Here is a 19,147-nt window from a genome sequence, read left to right on the forward strand (position 1 = left end):
TTAATGCTATGTTTGGTATTTCCTACCCCAACCCACCCCAACCCCATCCCAATACCCTGCATCTTGCTTCCCTTCCCCCATGGAAGAACACACATTCACAGTCTTGCCTGAAGTCCTTTCTGGAACGTCATGGGCTGTCTTTGTTGTGGATCTGGATGGCAGAGCTAGGTGATGGCCGGGAAAGTAACCAGAAGCTTCAAGAAGAGGTCAGTTCACATTCAACTTGCTTGTTTTTTAAAACCACTATATAGATTGCTTAGGTTGAGCGATGATATCAGTGGTAATGAATCTAGCACTATATTTACTACTGGTATTAAATAATTTTATTATCTCAGTATCATTCTTGTAACTATAACCTTTACTTAAAACTTGCTAGTAGTGAGTTTGCCCTATGGCTTTTCCTATAGAATCCCTATAGTTGATATTGTGTAGCTGGGAACTGCAAGAGCAAAATACAATATCATAGTTGAGTGAAAGATCCAGTTCGTTGCTAAAGCCATAGTGTTAAACAGATAGGAAGCCATATGAAACTTAAATTCTTGTGTTCTAAAAAATTAGTGAAGAGCTGAATTCTGGATGACAAGAGTAAGAACATTTTGAGGAGTCAATAAGTGTTTTAAAGATCTAAATAAATGTTCATTGCAGCATTGTTAGTGGAGTTGTGATGTTTATACCTCCCCATGAAATAAACAGTATTTTTTGACCTAGTCTAAATGTAGTTCTTTTTAATATAATACCAAAGTGTTGCATGTTACATACAGAGATAGAGAGATAGAGAGAGAGAGAGAGATAGATAATACCAAATAACTTTTAAAAACGTCAGGAATAAGCAAATAAGTGGTTGTCTTGCCTCCGTTCTTCTTCCAGGAGATTTGGCAATAAGTAGAAGTTGAGGAGGACTTGGGGTAGGTGGGTGGGTTGGTTGGTTGGTTGGTTTCTTTCTCTCTTCCTCCATCCCTCCTTCCCTCCCTCCTTTCTTTCCTTCCTTCCTTTTTTCCTTTCTTCCTTCAAGATCTAGTTGACTTTATTAAATGATTTATGAATTGGGCAGCATCCTATCGAGCAAGTGGAGGGGAACTCCCTATCCTTGGGGTTTCTGTAGAACTACATTAGGGAGTACTTTAGAAGAAATTCTTGGATTTCTGGATGGAGGGGATGATTATCTCTGAAGAGAGAGTCTCACTTTGTTAGATAGCTATTTATCAAAAGCTAAACGAGGTAAGTAATATCTGCATTGTTTTGTGTGTGTATGTGAGACATCATTTAAATATATGTTGTTGCATAGTTCCCAAGCCTATATCACAGTCATTTGGGAAACTTTTTAGAAAAAGATACCCAGGATGAGGTCCACTAGCGTATGTATATATACGGCTGTGTGTGTGTATATACACATACATATACATACACACACACACACATATATGTATATATGTATGTGTATATGTATATATGTGTGTATGTGTATATATATACATACATATATATATATATATATATATATATATATATATATATATATATATGTTTTTTTTTTTTTTTAATCTCAGGTTTGAGAAGCACTGGTGGAGGATATTAATTGCTCCTGTTTAATATTGTGAGCAGTTACCTGCCCACATTTTTATTTTTGCTGGTCAGTCTTAAAACAGTTTTCTTTCCTTTCTGGTGGAAAATAATATTATGACATTTAAATCCTTCTGTAGTTATAGAGACTTTGGTCTGAATAAGACAGTAAAGAAACCCCACTGCTCTTGCAAAAATGATCTGAGTCCCATCCAGAGGTTTGAAAAGTCAACTGTGTAAAGTGATGAGATTTTTTTTTTATTGTGTTTAATCAGATTATAAAGACTTTGGAACACTTACCCATTCCTACTAAAAATATGTTGGAGGAAAGCAAAGTACTTCCAATTATTCAACGCTGGTCTCAGACCAAAACTGCCATTCCTCCGTTGAGTGAAGGAGATGGGTATTCAAGTGAGAATACGTCACGTGCTCACACACCACTCAACACTCCTGATCCTTCCACCAAGCTAAGCACAGAAGCTGACACAGATACCCCCAAGAAGCTCATGTTTCGCAGACTTAAAATTATAAGTGAAAATAGCATGGACAGTGCAATATCTGATGCTACCAGTGAGCTGGAAGGCAAGGATGGCAAAGAGGACCTTGACCAGTTAGAACACGTCCCTGTAGAAGAAGAGGAAGAGTTACAGTCACAACAGCTACTCACACAACAGCTGCCTGAGTCTAAAGTTGAGAGTGAAATCGCCATGGAAGCCAGTAAGCTACCCATATCTGAACCAGAGGCTGATGCTGAAATAGAGCCTAAAGAGGGCAATGGCACGAAACTGGAAGAAACTATTGCTGAGGAAACACCATCCCAAGATGAAGAGGAGGGTGTATCTGATGTGGAGAGTGAGAGGAGCCAGGAACAGCCAGATAAAACAGTAGATATAAGTGATTTGGCCACCAAGCTCCTGGATAGTTGGAAAGACCTAAAGGTAAGGAAACATTTCTGTTTACTTTAACCTGAATTACTCAGGTCTAGAGTTCCACAAATCTTAAGTTGAATTACCTACTTTTCTAGCTATACATATATTTGAAAAATGGAATACCATCTCTCTTACTGATAACTAATTACAAATGTCTCAAATCTTTTAAACCTTGGCAAGAGATATACCAGCCAAACTAATATACAGATATCCCCTTTTCTTCATTTAGAAAAGCATATCGCAGCAGTGACTTCAGTTTTTTATTTTTTGTAATTTTTTAAACATGTACTCATTTTTTGAGAGAGAGAGACAGTGCAAGTGGGGGAAGGACAGAGAGAGAGGGAGACACAGAATCCGAAGCAGGCTCCAGGCTCCCGGCTGATCACACAGAGCCCGATGTGGGGCTCAAACTCACCAACAGTGAGATCATGACCTGAGCCGAAGTTGGATGCTTAACCAACTGAGCCACCCAGGTGCCCCAGTGACTTCAGTTATTTAAGTGCACCTTACATTAAAACCAAAACCAGAAATACGTTGAGTTACAAACGTATGATTCTACATTTGAAAATTCTTTGTAAGAGTGTATGTAAGAAAAAAAGTCAGTGTTTAAAGTAATTGGAAATTAATATATTGGATTAACTAAAAATTAATTTTTAAAAATTAATTATAACTGGAAAACCAAGGTAATTCAGCAACTTCTTATCAAAAATGATTGAACACAAATTTCTATTCCAGTAAAACAACTTTATATGGAGCTAGTTGGTGTTCAGTTCCATTATTGTTTCTGGAATAGGCCTGTCTTTAAATGCCTACTTCTTTGGTCAAAAGATGTTACCTAGAGGAAAATAGAGAGGTCTGGAACCCTTACACCTAATACGTACGAAATCTGTCATTAAAGAACGTAGCAAGATGTACAGGGTTTGCTTTGCAGAAAACTCAGTCTGGGTCTTGGATAAACAGAAGTGAATAACAGGATGAGCCTAGGAGAGAGGTGATACATTTTGATTGTAAGTGATCTGTATCTGGGATTCAGGTCTTGAGGACCCTGTGGGAACAGGTTACTTCCTAGCTTCTATTTTTCTGTTCCTTTCTTCTGTCAGAAGTGAAGCAACCAGGTAAACCAGCAGTACAGGTTTATTTGCAGTAAGATGGACAACTGAATCCTACCTGTCCCCAATTATGATTACAAAACTCACCCATTAGATCCTGTGATTTGACCCATATGGAACTGACCTCACACTGAACAAAAGGAGTAGTTGATTGGTTGTGCACTATTCTTACTTCTGGCATTTGCAATTTGCTGTGTTGAGACCCTTCTTTAAGTATGGTGTGGTTTCAGTTCTCGCTGACCTGTTTGCTACTCTTGCACCACTTAAGAGTTTATCGTTACTCAACCTTATTAATAAACCTTGTGAAATCCTTCCTTTTTATAAACCTAAAAGGAAGAATTCATAGTAAATCTGCTTATGATACAACACGTGAACTGCAGGAACCAGAATTGCAGTTAAAAGAAAGAAATGCTGGGATGGTCACGTGGGTGGACCTTCATTTAAGGCCTGCTTTGTGAGGGCACAGGAGTGTGGAAGAAGTCCCTCTTGAGTTTGGAGGCTAGTACAGCCTGTGGCATGACTGGCTTCATAAGGAAGGTAGAAATGGAGACCTGTACTCGAATGGGCATAGAAAAGGCCTTACAGACATAGTTTTACAGAGTGAGAATGGGGTGGCAGACCCAGTAGTTCACTTTTGCCTGATAAATCTCTGGTTGACATAAGTTTAAAAAAATGAGATTTAAGCATCATTTCTTTAAAAACCTGTCTCTTCTTAAAACCTGGAAAAAAGTAATACTTTCGTTTCTCTCTATGGTAGTTTTTTATTGTAATGGTAGTGGTATGAATTACTCTCTGGGATATCCTTAACTCAGTTAGCTGTAACTGTTCATTTAAAGTCACACTCTAGACGTTTTTGAGTCCTACGAAATCATTTCTTCCCCTGCTTGTCCTTGTCCCTCCTGTCTGAAAGATCAAAGCAGTTGCATAGCACTATGTAGCTTGATGATCCTTTTGACTTGAGGCTCAAAATTTTATTCATACTTAAAATATATCCTTCTTAACCTTCATACTTTGGATGTATCCTGATTCTTAGCATCAAGGAAGCCATTGAATGAGATTTTCCTTCTTCAAACTTTAGTTTGCTCTGGAATCATTACTCACCTAGAATTGCATGACTGAGAAATGTCACTTGACTGAACTGTGATGTTTTGTTACACATTGGTGCTGGGGCTCTTAATTCATCTATCATTCTGTTTAACATTTACCATGATTCTAATTCCAAAACTCTGATTATGGTTGTCAAGAAAAAAGAGAGAAAGAGAGAAAGAGAAAGAAAGAACTTTAGCCAGCATTTAATCAGAACTTTGAAATCAGAAACCCATAATTTGAACATGTTTTAGATAAACACATGGACTTGATGTGATTACACTATACCCATACTATCCCGGCATTGAAAGAGTTAACTACTTCTGTCTGACTTCCACCTATGTATTCAAGTAGACGTTAGCAGAAAAGACAATGTGTTATTCAACCAACCTTTATTAAGCACCTATTGCCAAGCACTGGGTTAGTTGCTGATGTTAATTCCAAGATCATACTAAAAAAAGCATTACTCTAAGATTGTGGTTATGTTAGCCACTCCAAGCTTCCCTGACCTTCTGGGGCCACTGTAACATTGTTGGACATGTGTTCCACTTGGCCTTTCTACACATTGGATGGAGTGAAGAACTGAAAGAGGTTGCTTCAGATCCTTAATCTTGATTTTTGCTGTGAAGGCAGACCATAGGGATCATCAGTAAATGAAAGAGGGTGGGAGGGAAGGGAATGAAGCTTCATGAATTACTCTTTGTCCTCCCAGATCTGATGATGATCCCCCTTGTAACTTGAACCATTTCCATCTAGCTTCTCAGGGCAGCAAGGAGCTTGTTAACATCACCAGCTGACCATGTGTCTCCTTTTCTCAACTCCATTTTCAACTTCGTGCTGAAGAAAAACGAGAACCTAGCGTGCATTCTGTGAAGAAACAGGAAGATGGTTGGGAAGTTGGATGATGCATGAAAAATATAATAGGTGAAAAGAGGACAGAGGTGGTTAACTCACTGGCGCCGGCGTTATTTTGGTGCGTCCATTGCCGACAATGGATGTCGTTCTGGGAAAATCCCGACTCCTGGCGAGAAAGGATTAAGTGAGCTACTTTTTCTATACCTCTATACACAGGACTGCTGCCATGGCTCCAAAGGGCTTGCACATTTTGACTCCTAAAGTAGACCTAAACAAGAAACATCACCTAACACATTGCTATTACACATGAGCATGTATTTTCATGTGCAAATTTATCGGGCTACATTTTCAGCAGGGACATGTGCGTATATTTCTATTTGCAAAAGGAATTACTGTACATCACCCCTCATGCTGAAAATATACCCTAGACTTCACAGGGCAAAACAGTTGGTTATAAGTGGTCATTGATTATAACTTGACTGGAAAATCCTCATTCATTTGGATCATGAGAAGAAGAGGTAAGGTTCCTGTGAATTTGGCAGTTTTTTTTTTCAGTAGATTATGATGGCTAGTGAAACCCAGTAGATTATGATGGCTAGTGATTCCAGAGCCTCTCTTGTAAACACTTAGACTGCAGGATATGCATCTCTCCTTATAATGAAATCTGGGTAGTTACAGTTACACCTGGTTAACATGATTTAGGGGCACCATTCTGTACATGTGATAAGTTGGACTATTCTTAATAATACTCTTCTTCATGTTTATGTCAAGACTATCTTTAATTCAACAAACATATTATTTGCCTAGAAAGTTAAGCATTAAACTCTTTACAGAAAGTTTAAATAAAACATAGGGTTACTCAGCTGAAAACGTTTAAGTCACTACTTGGAATTTCAGTCTGTAACTGATATCCTATGTGGAATCTGCTATGCAACATTTCAAAATGAAATTATGTACCCTGGGTTTCTGTAATAAATTTCAAAATCTTTCGTAGCGATTATTCTGTATTCATAAGGATAAATATTATCCTTTCCTTTAAAATATATTTTTTAAACATTTATTTATTTTTGAGAGAGAGAGAGAGACAAAGCACAAGCAGGAAGGGGCAGAAAGAGAGGGAGACACAGAAACTGAAGCAGGCTCCAGGCTCTGAGCTGTAAGCACAGAGTCCGACACAGGGCTCCAACCCGTGAACCATGAGATCATGACCTGAGCCCAAGTTGGATGCTTAACTAACTGAGCCACCCAGACGCCCCTCCTTTAAAATTTAGAATTGCCCCCAAAGAAGCAGTCTTAGATACTGCTACATTGAAAGGTTTTTTTTTTTTTTTTTTTTTAAGTTTATTTACTTATTTTGAAAGAGAGAGAGAGGGGCGCCTGGGTGGCGCAGTCGGTTAAGCGTCCGACTTCAGCCAGGTCACGATCTCGCGGTCCGTGAGTTCGAGCCCCGCGTCAGGCTCTGGGCTGATGGCTCAGAGCCTGGAGCCTGTTTCCGATTCTGTGTCTCCCTCTCTCTCTGCCCCTCCCCCGTTCATGCTCTGTCTCTCTCTGTCCCAAAAATAAATAAAAAACATTGAAAAAAAAAATTTAAAAGAAAGAGAGAGAGAGAGTACGTGCGGGGCAGAGCAGAGGGGAAGAGAGAGAGAATCCCAGACAGCAGGCTCCACACTGCTAGTGGGGAGCACCGTGTGGGGCTTGAACCCACAAACCGTGAGATCATGACCTGATCCAAAATCAAGAGTTGGCCTCTCAACCAACTGGGTCGCTTAGGCGCCCCAAAGTTTGTTTTACAAGTATCAGACTTAGTAAAAGGCAAAAATGGTCTAAAGCTTATTAGTAGTCCATTTTGTTATTACTGGATAGGTCCTTTAATCTAAATCATGGCTTGGCTATATCTGTCCCACGGCTTGTTTTTGTAAAGATTTTTGGGAACACAGCCATGCTCATTCATTTACATACTGTCTGTGGCTGCTTTTGCACTGTGGTAAAGTTCAGAGTCTGGCTGCTTGAAACATTCTGATTTTGAGTGAAGTCATTTTGATACTTTATTCTTTTGGATGAACTCTTAATTCTGTTTCCCTAAAGACATGATGATTATGGTTCTATAGCTCATGAAGTTAGTTTGAAAAAAAAAAAAAGTCTTGACTCTGTTTGGGAAAAGTTACTTCAAATAATTTGGATGTAAGGCTGAGAAGTGGGAGAGAAGAGACCTTTACGCAATGTTGTTTTTCCCTCAGGACCATAATCAGGTTAGTTGGAAACTTAAGGGAGGTTTTGAGTATAGATAAGTTGGTGCAATCTAGTCTTACATGTAACCATAATAAAATGTATAAATTTTTCTTAATATTCCTTTTACTTTTGATGTGATTTCAGACTTATAGGAAAACTGCAAGGATACTATTCTGTGTATGTATTCTGTATGTGATACACATTCTAGTGACAAATGTAGAAAAAAAGCTAAAAATTCCTCTTATTCCTCCACCCAGATTCCCCAATGTTAACATTTTACCAAATATGCTTTATCATTTTCTCTTAAAATAAGTTACAGATGTGACATCCATTTCCCCTAGATATTTTAGTGCATATTTTATAAAAACAAGGATATTATTCCATATGACTGCAGTATATTTGTTAAAATCAGCAGATTAGTGACAAAATACTGTTATCTGACCAACAGATCTCCTTCAGACTTTGCCAATTGTACCCATAATGTCTATAGCAAGAAAAAAAAATCTGATCCAGAATTGGAGCTAAAGTGTTATGTTGGGTTGTATCTCTCTAGTATCCTTTAATCTGGAATAGTTCCTAAGTCTATCTTTGCTTTTTATACATTTCAAATTTTTAAAATATTTTGAAATTTTTTAGAATATTCCTCATTTTGGGCTTGTCTGAAGTTTTCTTTTGGGTTCAGGTTATACATTTTTGTCTGGAATAGTAAGGAGTATCCTTCACATGATGTTGATTTGTTCCACTATTGGCACTGTCAACTCCAATCCCTTGGTTAAAGTGGCGTCTGCCAGGTTTTCCAACATAAAGTTACTGTTTGATCCTTATCATTAAAAATTATCCTATAGGAGCACCTTTGGAAGTGTGTAAATAATCTGCTTTTTATCAGATTTATTCATTAGTTTCAACATCCAGTGAATTTACCCAAATCACTTAACAGCTGTGATGGTTGCCAAGTGGTGATTTTCTAACCCCTCATTCCTTCTGCTCCCCTCTGTTTTGGTTGTAGCCCTCTTGTAAGCAAGAGCTTTTCCTGCTCTCCCATGTAGTTCTGTATTCATTGATTTTTATCAGTTTAGGCTCATGCATTCTCATTTTTTTATTTTTTTATTTTAATTCTCTATTAAACATTCTTCCAAAGCATTATTTTACCCTGTATCTTACAGTTATAAGAAATAACATTGGCATTAGAAAAACTAGGAAGAACGATAAATGTTTCCTTCTTCTATAAAGAAAGAAAATTATAACAAAGGACAGAGCTTTACACATTTAGTTAAATAGGAGATTCTGATTTGAAAACTGCATCTCAGAGCAAACGTGTATTTGCTCAGTTATTACTATTTTCAGTTTTTTTTAATGTTTGAGAGAGAACAGGGGAGGGCAGAGAGAGGGAGTGAGAGAAGGCTTCATGCTGTCAGCACAGAGCCCAGTGTAGGGCTTGATCTTATGAAACTGTGAGATCATGACCTAAGCCAAAATCAGGAGTTGGACACTCAACCAATTGACCCATCCACATGCCCCTGTTCAATTATTTTTTAACAAAAATACTTATTTTTCAAGAAGGAAACCCAGTACAATTTTTTTATTTTAAAAATAGTCCTGCATTCAGCTATAGTTCCCCCCGGCCCCCGCCAAGCTCTGATCAGATTTATTTTGATTTGGGAAAAGTTTTCTTTTAAACATCCCAGTACAGAACTTTTAAAACTATTAATAGAAAATAAATGAAGAACATTAAGTGCACAACACTAATTACTGGCGAGGTACTGGTATTCTGTTTCTTCCCTGCTTCTCCCAAGAAAACCTTAAATTGAATCTTCAGCAGAATGATCCTTAAATATACTTTATAAAAAATGAGAGCTTTTGTTTATATAACTTTTAGATTTTGTTCTTCCTAATTTTATTCTGAAACTCAATTTTATGCCAAACCATATTAGCTTTGTAATGTACACTTGTATGCAGTTCAGCAAAGCAGTAGTATACCTCAGGCTCTGTTCCCCCAGAGTTTAGGAAAAACAGAATTGGTCACAGGCATGTATTGATTGATTGAATGATTGATTGAGCATGTGTGTACACACCTGTGTGAGATGGAGAAGGGCAGAGGGGGAAAGAGAATGTTAAGCAGGCTCCACACTCAGCACAGAGCTCAGTGCAGAGCCTGATGCAGGACTCAGTTCCACAACACTGGGATCACGACCTGAGCTGAAATCAGGAGGCCGGCACTTAACCAACTGAGCCACCAGGCGCCTGGGTCACAGCCATTAAAAACCAATCTAAGGGCACCTGGCTGGTTCCCTTAGTAGAGCATGTGACTCTTTTTTTTTTTTTTTTTTAAGGCTTATTTATTTTGAGAGAGAGAATGCATGAATTGGGGAGGGACAGAGAGAGAGAGAGAGAGAGTCAGTCCCATGCAGGCTCCACACTGTCAGCACAGAGCCCGATGCGGGGCTTGAACTCATGAACTGTGAGATCATGACCTGAGCCGAAATCAAGGGTCGGACGCTTAACTGACTCAGCCACCCGGGCGCCCTGAGCATGTGACTCTTAAACTCAGAGTTGTGTGTTCAAGCCCCATGTTTGATGTGGAGCATTAAAAAACATTAAAAAAAATAATAAAATAAAAAAGCCATTAAAAACAAATCTTACACTGTTTGCCAGTGTGTAATTTCTAAGTTCTGACAATGAAATATATGGATATAAATCTGTATATCTCATCTTTAGTTTTCAAAGGTAGGCAGAGGGGATTCTTCACAGTTTAGTTTTGCTCGGCTGAAACTGAAGACTTTGTAACTTCATAGCCAGTGATTGCCAGTGATTTTCAATTTGCCTTGAAAGAAGGCCAACTGAGGATTAATTTTACCAGTCATTAAAGCCAGCAAGTCCAGGTCAGCCACTGGGACTCTGCAGTCAGCCTTCTTATCTGAGTTAGGAAGCACTGAACTGCTGTTCGTCACATCCACCACCCTGGTGGCTTCTTTACCTCCAGGGCCATCCTTTACCTTGAAGGCAGAAATACTACCAATTTCTTCACAAACTGTTCCCCTTCCTCTTTAAGCTTCTTTTCAGTCTCCTTGAAGACAAGATTTGCCTTAAATCTACCAACTGCAGAGCGAATTGGGGCAGCCTTAATTTGATGAGTTCTAAAAGAACCAGCAGCTTCAGGAAAACCCATCTTGTACAGTGTGACAACCACAACTCCTACAGTGCCTAAATTATGCTGCAGAGCCTCCTGGGTTCTTGTTTTATTCAGTGAATTATCCATTAATTTTGTTATTTATTTGCTTAAGTTGTCCCTTGTTTGGCCAGTGTGAGAGACCCTTTAGGTTCCCTTCTGTGTGATTTTGACAGGTTGCCGTCAGTTTTTTAACCTGGAACAACATGCTATTCCAGGCTTATCTTGCACTTTCCCTTACCCAGCCCTGGAATCGGCCATTTGTCCAATAAACTCTGCTTTCTATGATGTGAAGTGAGATTGAGAAACCAAGATCTGGAGGCACCTGGCTGGCTCAGTTGGTTACCTGTCTGACTCTTGATTTCAGCTCAGGTCATGATCTCATGGTTTGTGAGATCAAGCCCCTGGTCCTGACAGTGCAGAGCCTGCTTGGGATATTCTCTCTCTCTCTCTCTCTCTCTCTCTCTCTCTCTCTCTCTCTCTCTCTCTCTCTCTCTCTCTCTCTCTCTGTGCCCCTCCCCTGCATGCTTGCTTGCTCTCTTTCTCTCTGAAACAAACAAACAGAAACTCTTATTAAGAAACCAAGATCTGGGGGCGCCTGGGTGGCGCAGTCGGTTAAGCGTCCGACTTCAGCCAGGTCACGATCTCGCGGTCCCTGAGTTCGAGCCCCGCGTCAGGCTCTGGGCTGATGGCTCGGAGCCTGGAGCCTGTTTCCGATTCTGTGTCTCCCTCTCTCTCTGCCCCTCCCCCGTTCATGCTCTGTCTCTCTCTGTCCCAAAAATAAATAAAAAAATGTTGAAAAAAAAAAAAATTAAAAAAAAAAAAGAAACCAAGATCTGGGCTCTAGATGAAGTCATTGCTACTGGGGCATTGCTTGTAGGGGCTGTCACCAGACCGTATCTATACGTACATACGCATATGTGTATTTCTGTGTATGAGTAAATGTGTGAACACATAATGTACTCAACCTGTCGTTTCTCTCGCCTTCCTTCTGTTAATCTGAGACCACACCCTTGTCTGAATCATTTGGATTTCCCTGTGATTTTCACTATTCTGCCTATCCCTCAAAAGGTGGTATTTCTTGCAGCACCTGAGATTTCTTTTGTCCTACGTGTTAAATAGGTCACATTGTCTTCTCATTGCCATTTTTAATTCAGGCTCCTGTCATTTCTTGCTTAGACTGTTGGAACAGCCTCCTGTTTGTCCTTCTTGCTCCCATTCCTCCCTCCCTTCATATTTTCCTTTATATGCTATCGTGTTATCTTTTTAAAAACATAGATGTGATCTGGGTCGCCTGGGTGGCTCAGTTGGTTAAGCATCCGACTCTTGATTTTTGGCTCATGTCATGCTCTCATGGTTCGTGAGTTAGAGCCCCATGTTGGGCTCCACACTGAAAGTGCAGAGCCTGGTTGGGATTCTCTGTCTCCCTTTCTCTCTGCCCCTCCCCTGCTCGTATTCTCTGTCTCTGTCTCTCTCTCTCTCAAAAAAACAAACACACACACACTAAAAAAAAATAGATGTATCAACAGGAACCTCTAGTAGCATCACAGAGACTCCCATTAATTCAAGAAGAGAGCCTTTAGTGTATGACATGAGAGGTACTTCTATGTTTATCTAACTTTCTTGCCCAACAGTGTTTCTTACACATTCAGTGCATGAATCACATCAGGCTGTTCATACGTACTCACCCTTCCGTGGCCTTGTGCATGCTGTTCTTTTTGCTTGCAATATCTTTTCTTCTTTCTTTCCGTTTTTTTTTTTTTTTTATCTTCCTTTACTTAGACTTACAGTTGCAGCTCATTCTTTGTGATACTTTGTCCTTTTCTGTATTTCTCTATACAGTAGTTGTAATCTTAACAGATTACTAAAATTAGTTGCTTAGTCCCCTCACTGGACCATGAGATCTTCAAGGGCAAGGATTGTATCTTGATTTTTGTAGTAAAGGTTACTTTTATTATGATATCATTTAAATAGTGGTTATAATAATAAGTTACCTCTTAATAGTAGTGAATGACTACTATGTGCCCCCTATGATCAGTAGCCAGATTGCTGTTTGGAAATGAAGATCTGATCATGTCAGTGTCCTATTTAAAACTTTTATATGGTTCCTTATTACACTGTTATAATAAAATCCATTTTTCTTCATGAGGTTTGCCTACCATGATATAGTCTGGTCCTTATTTATTTATGCAGTCTCACATCAAGCCATTCTGGCCCCCCCAGTGGGTCTGTGCTACTAATGTTCATTCCTGAAAACACTTACTTCTGTTTGGATGTCTCTTGTGTAAGTTTCATCCTTTCCCCAGGAAAGCCATTCCCGTTCCTCTAAGAGTATTCTGCCCTTTCTGTATGGTCTCATAACCTCCTTTCCAGTCACAGCACATAATATTTCTTTCGTACTTGCACGGAGTGTGAGGGCAAAGAATGCTTATGTCTTGGTCATTCAAGTCTCCCCAGGATATGTCGTTTGACACTTCATAAATATTTGAATGAAGTGTGAAGAAGTTTCATCTTTCCCCATGGTATCACACTGCTTCTTGAAACTGTGGTGTGTGTATTTTATTTGATAGGTGGTCAGAAAATATTTGAATGAGTGTCATATAATCTTTACAACCCTGTGAAGTATACATGGTGGTGTTTTTATTCCCTGTAAAACAGAAAACAAATAGGCCCATGAGGTTGTGACTTAGCTTTTAAGTGACAGAGCTGAAAATTGACTTGGGTCTTCTGATTTAAATCCCATATTCTTTCCATTCCCTTTTGCTGATCTAATAAATAGTGACTTCTATATCTTTGCGAGGCAATTTATATAATTATGTACCTTTGGTGAATACTTCAGATTTCTCTTAATCTGCTTCTGATTTAGAAACTAATAAGTCCAAATACATTCTGAAATCTTAGAAACTTCCATTTTAGTGTTTTATTCAAGTTGTTTTTTTTTTTGTTTTTTTTTTTTTTCCCCGTGCAGTAGAGATTGGCAAACTGTGATCTATGATTGAACTTCAGGGCATTTTCAGAACCCCTGAAATCATATGCAAAACTGGGGTTTTTCTGGGGCAGGGGTCCATGAATATGAGCAGCTTGTCAAACAGAGATGTGTATATGTGTGAGTTGGGAAAAGAATGAACTGTGGTCCAAAAAGTATTTTCTGGATGATCTGGACATCAGGAGGTTTCCTACTCTTTTTTTTTTTTTTTTTTAATGTTTATTTTATTTTTTTGAGAGAGAGAGACAGAACATGAGCAGGGGAGGGCAGAGAGAGAGGGAGACACAGAATCCGAAGCAGGCCCCAGGCTCTGAGCTGTCAGCACAGAGCCTGATGTGGGGCTCGAACTCACGAGCCTTCGAGCTGTGAGATCATGACCTGAGCCGAAGTCAGCCGCTCAACCGACTGAGCCACCCAGGCGCCCCAGGAGGTCTCCTACTCTTAACTGGAGTACTGGCTGGATCACCTAATCTTCTTTTTTTTTTTTTTTTTAAATTAAGTTTTAAACTCCAGTATAGTTGACATACAGTGTTTACAATAGAATGATCTGACAATTGTACACATTAGTTGGTGCTCATCATGTTAAGTGCACTAATCCCCATCACCTATTTCACACACCCTCCAACCCACTTCTTGTATCCTGCAGTTCTCTATAATTAAGAGTCTTTTTCTTGGTTTGTCTTTCTCCTTTTTTTTCCTCCTTTGCTCATTTGTTTCTTAAGTTCCACATATGAGTGAAATCATATGGTGTTTATCTTTCTCTGACTGGCTTATTTCACTTAGCATGATACTCTAGCTCCATCCGTATTGTTGCAAATGGCAAGATTTCATTTTTTGGCTGAATAATATTCTATTGTAAATGTATATAATATCTTCTTTATCCATTCATCTATCAGTGGATACTGGGATGCTTCCGTAATTTTGGCTATTGGAAATTATGCTGCAATAAACATAGGGGTGGGTATATATCTTCAAATTGGTGTTTTTGTATTCTTTGGGTAAATACCCAATAGTGTCATTGTTGGATCGTAAGGTAATTCCATTTTTAACTTTTGAGGAACCTCCATACTGTTTTTCACAGTGGCTGCACCAGTTTGCAGTCTCACCAACAGTACAGGAAGATTCCTGTTTCTCCATATCCTCGCCAACACTGTTGTTTATGTTTTTGATTTTAGCCATTCTGACAGGTGTGAGGTGATAGCTCATTGTGGTTTTGATTTGCATTTCCCTGATGATGTGTGTTGTTAAGCATATCTCTCTTGGCCATCTGGATATTTGGAGAAATGTCTGTTCATGTCTCCTGCCCATTTCTTACTGTATGATTTGTTTTTTGGGTGTTGAGTTGTATAATGTATAAATTCTTCATATATTTTGGACATTAACCCTTTGTGAGATATGTCATTTGCAAATATCTTCTTCCATACAGTAGGCTGCCTTTTAGTTTTGTGGGTTGTTTCCTTTACTGGGCAGAAGCTTTTTATTTTGATGACGTCCCAGTAGTTTATTTTTGCTTTTGTTTCCCTTGCCTCAGGAGGCCTATTTAGAAAAATGTTGCTACAGCCAATGTCCGAGAAATTACTGCCTGTGCTCTCCGAGGATTTTTATGGTTTTAGGTCTCACATTTAGGTTCTTAACCCATTTTGAATTTATCTTCATGTATAGAGTAAGCCAGTGGTCGAGCTTCAGTATTTTGCATGGAGCCATCCAGTTCTCTCAGTAACATTTGTTGAAGAGGCTTTTTCCCATTTCCTATTCTTTCCTCCTTTGTCATAGATACATTGCTCATATAAATGTGGATTTGTTTCTGTGATTTTTATCCTATTCCATTGATCTATGTGCTTATTTTTGTGCCAATACCATACTGTTTTGATTACTACAGCCTTGTAGTATAACTGGAAATCTGGAATTGTGAATTCTCCAGTGTTGTTCTTTTTCAAGATTGTTTTAGCTGTCCTGGGTCTTCTGTGGTTCCATACAAATTTTAGGATTGTTTTCTGTGAAAAATGTTGTTGGTATTTTGATAGGGATTGCATTAAATCTGTAGATTGCTTTGGGGTAGTATGGACATCTTAACAATATTTGTTTTTCCAATCCAGGAGCATGGAATATTTTTCCATTTATTTTTGTCATCTTCAGTTTCCTTCATTGGTGTTTTATAGTTTTCAGAGTACAGGTGTTTCACCTCCTGGGTTGAATTTATTCCTAGGTATTTTATTATCTTTGGTGCAATTGTAAATGGGACTGCTTTCTTAATTTCTCTTTCTGTTGCTTCATTATTAGTGTATAAAAATGCCACGGGTTTCTGTATGTTGATTTTGTATCCTGCAACCTTACTGAATTCATTTATCAGTCTAGTAGTTTTTTGGTGGCATCTTTAGGGTTTTCTATATGTAATACCATATCATCTACAGATAGTGAAAGTTTTACTTCATCCTAACCAATTTGGATGCCTTTTATTCCTTCTTCTTGTCTGATTGCTGTGGCTAGCACTTCCAGTACTATGTTAAATAATGACCATCTACTCGTCACTTAAGCGTTAGGTTCACCAGTACAACCTGTAACTTCAGTGCAATCACTTGGAGGGCTGTGGTGATTTTAAAGTTTGAAAAATTTTAATTAGAAGAGATGGTTACATTTGAAAAGTGTAAGAAAAAATCTTAGATTTGGAATTAATTTGCTTAGAAAACAGAACTCTGAAAATGAGACACACTTATCATCATAATCTTGGTTATTCTTCGGTGATTACTTAACACGAAAACCCTTATTTTTCTACACACATTTACTACTGGCCTAGAGAGGCCTCAAAAGCAGGCACTTGTGTTACCTGTTCACCTTGTGCTTCAGTATTTTTTAGCATAAGCCCAGCACATTTTAGGTGTGTGTTGAATAAAACTGAGCATTGCTAAGGTAGATTCTTTGAATTAGAGTCAAGCTGGTTAAGGCTGGAGAAGAAGGAGGGGCCAGGGGACAAGTTTAAAGTGAACAACAGTGAACTGGGAGGGCTTTTTAAGGTATGGCATTTGCTGAAGAGCAGCATTTAGAAGTTGCCTTGGGTTCCTGAGGCCTCAGCCTGAGATGTCACAGCCCTCAGGTGGTGGTCTTTACCATGAGTACAGCAGTAATGCCAAAAAAGTTTTTTGGTACTTTGTCAGGGGATTCTTCTGAGCCGTGTTATCTTTTTCTCCTCTTTTTATTTTAATTTTTAAATAGGCCTTTCCTGTACATGATACAAAGTTCAAAAGGCATACGGTGTGGTGTTTTGCTCCTACCCCTGACCCATGTCCTGTTCCCTGAAGGCAACCAGCACAACCAGCTTCTTGTATATCCTTCCAGAGATAATGTGTGCATACTGTGTGTGTGTGTTTCTTTTTTTTATAAAACTGGCAGCACTCTTTAGCTCCTTGTTTTTATTTAATATATTATGAAGCTAGTTTCATGCCAATTTACAGAACTTAGCTTTCATAGTGCATGGTATTTTATTGTAAAGATATGCAATCATCAGTTTCCGTTTTAAAATTTTTTATTTTTTTTAGAGAGCATATGTGAGAGGGGAAGGGGGCAGAGGGGGAGAGAGAGAATCCCAACCAGGCTCCACACTCCATGCAGAGCCCAATGCAGGGCTTGATCCTATGACCCTGGGATCATGCCCTGAGGTGAAATCGAGTCAGATGCTCAACTGACTAAGCCACTAAGGCGCCCCTTATAATCATTATCCTTTTAATCCTATTAATCAGTCCCCTATTTTGGCCATTTCAGTTGATTCCTCTTTTTTTTTTTTTTTTTTTTAAAGCTCAGCACATAACTTCTATATAAATCATTTTAAACTCATTTACATATGTGGGAATATACATGTTTGATAAATTACTAAAAGCAATATCTCTGAGTCCTGGTCTGTGTTTTCTGTCATATTCATAGGTCTTGCCAGATTGATCTTTATAGTTTCTGTACCAGTTTAACTCTCACCAGCAGTGTATGTACACAAAGGCATCTATCTCACTATACTCTGGTCAGTACAGGTACTGTGTAACTTTATCTTGGTCAGACTGACACAGACGGAAAATTATTGAAGTGTTAATTTGCATGTCACTTACTCATGAAGTATTGAATATCTTTACATTTTTGTTTCCTGTTTTAAGAACTTTGACTCAGTCAGTGTTTTGTCTATTTTTCTCAATGGCTAAAAACTGAGATTGATTCTTACTACCTTCCGTTTCACGGGAGCCCATTTGTCTGAAGTTAGAAGAGTGTCTCTTTAGGAAGTTAAAGGAATAAATGAAATTATTATACTCCCTCTTTCCTTTACTCTCCCTTCCTCTGCCCCTCATAAGTGTGTGATTTTATGAAGTCTCCAGACGTTTATGTTCTCTTCTGAATTTTCTTTGTAGTCAGATTTTAAGACCTCTGTGACCTGATGGAAACCCCTGTACTCCTACCATTTATAATACAGTTTGTGAGGTAAAACCACAGACTCTTATGCTCTACGGGGACATGATGATGGGAGTTAAATAATTCTTCCTTCTGTTAAAGGAAACTAAATCCTGGTTATAGAGCCATTACCACTGAAGGTATTTCACAGAATTTATGCTGACAGGAAAGGAGCTATGGTACATAGCAGTATTTGTCCAGTAGGTTTATTTTCTTTGATTGGGCCTTGAGGTAGTGTAGGGCTGTAGACATGGAGGTGTTCTATGTTGTGTGTTCACTTTTTGATTTTGTTGTTAATTTAGAAACTGGATTTTTAATCTTTAAGCCAGTGTATAGAATTGTGAATCAGGTTCCATGACATGGTCCTATTTTACCCAAAGTTTTTGTATGTTTGTCTAAGTTCTTACCTCTTTTTCTAAATTTTCGGTGTTCAGTAATCAGATAAATATTTGGCATATTTTCTTTTGACACTAAAACTTCATAGATGCCCGAAAATCCTGGGAATATGGTGGGATATTTTGAAATCCTTTTCACATATATTCAGTTATGTGGAAAAGCTTATCTCTTGGGACACTCTTTGTCTCAGGTCATGATCTCATGGTTTGTGAGTTCAAGCCCCACATCGGGCTCTCTGCTGTCAGCACAGAGCCCACTTTGGGTGCTCTGTCCCCCTCTCTCTGCCCCTGCCCCACTTGTGCTCTCCCCAAAATAAATACTTAAAAAAACTTATCTCTTGTGTAATTAAATACATAAATCCACATGCGTGTGTGTGTGTGTGTGTGTGTGTGTGTGTGTGTGTATA

The 19,147-nt window shown here is 38.7% G+C and overlaps 1 protein-coding gene, 1 long non-coding RNA gene and 1 pseudogene across 5 annotated transcripts in view; 2 read left to right on the forward strand and 1 right to left on the reverse strand.

The window, feature by feature from the left end:
* LOC131510250 (uncharacterized) overlaps nt 1-19,147 on the forward strand; it is a 250,588-nt gene that overhangs the window by 81,100 nt on the left and 150,341 nt on the right. The window lies entirely within an intron of this gene.
* The window catches only part of SETD2 (SET domain containing 2, histone lysine methyltransferase), a 125,681-nt gene that overhangs the window by 57,993 nt on the left and 48,541 nt on the right, over nt 1-19,147 (forward strand). For 2 of the 4 annotated variants that reach the window (XM_058727157.1, XM_058727156.1), the window contains exons 11-12: nt 87-206; nt 1,836-2,498. In XM_058727157.1, the coding sequence (XP_058583140.1) occupies nt 87-206; nt 1,836-2,498 (783 nt within the window). Of the gene's footprint in view, nt 1-86; nt 207-1,835; nt 2,499-5,440; nt 5,724-19,147 lie in introns of all 4 variants that reach the window. The other 2 variants (XR_009260954.1, XR_009260955.1) reach the window with 2 other exon arrangements.
* On the reverse strand, nt 10,371-10,949 carry LOC131510248 (sterol carrier protein 2-like; annotated as a pseudogene).

This window comes from Neofelis nebulosa, chromosome 4 (assembly GCF_028018385.1).
Source record: "Neofelis nebulosa isolate mNeoNeb1 chromosome 4, mNeoNeb1.pri, whole genome shotgun sequence".
NCBI lineage: Eukaryota > Metazoa > Chordata > Mammalia > Carnivora > Felidae > Neofelis > Neofelis nebulosa.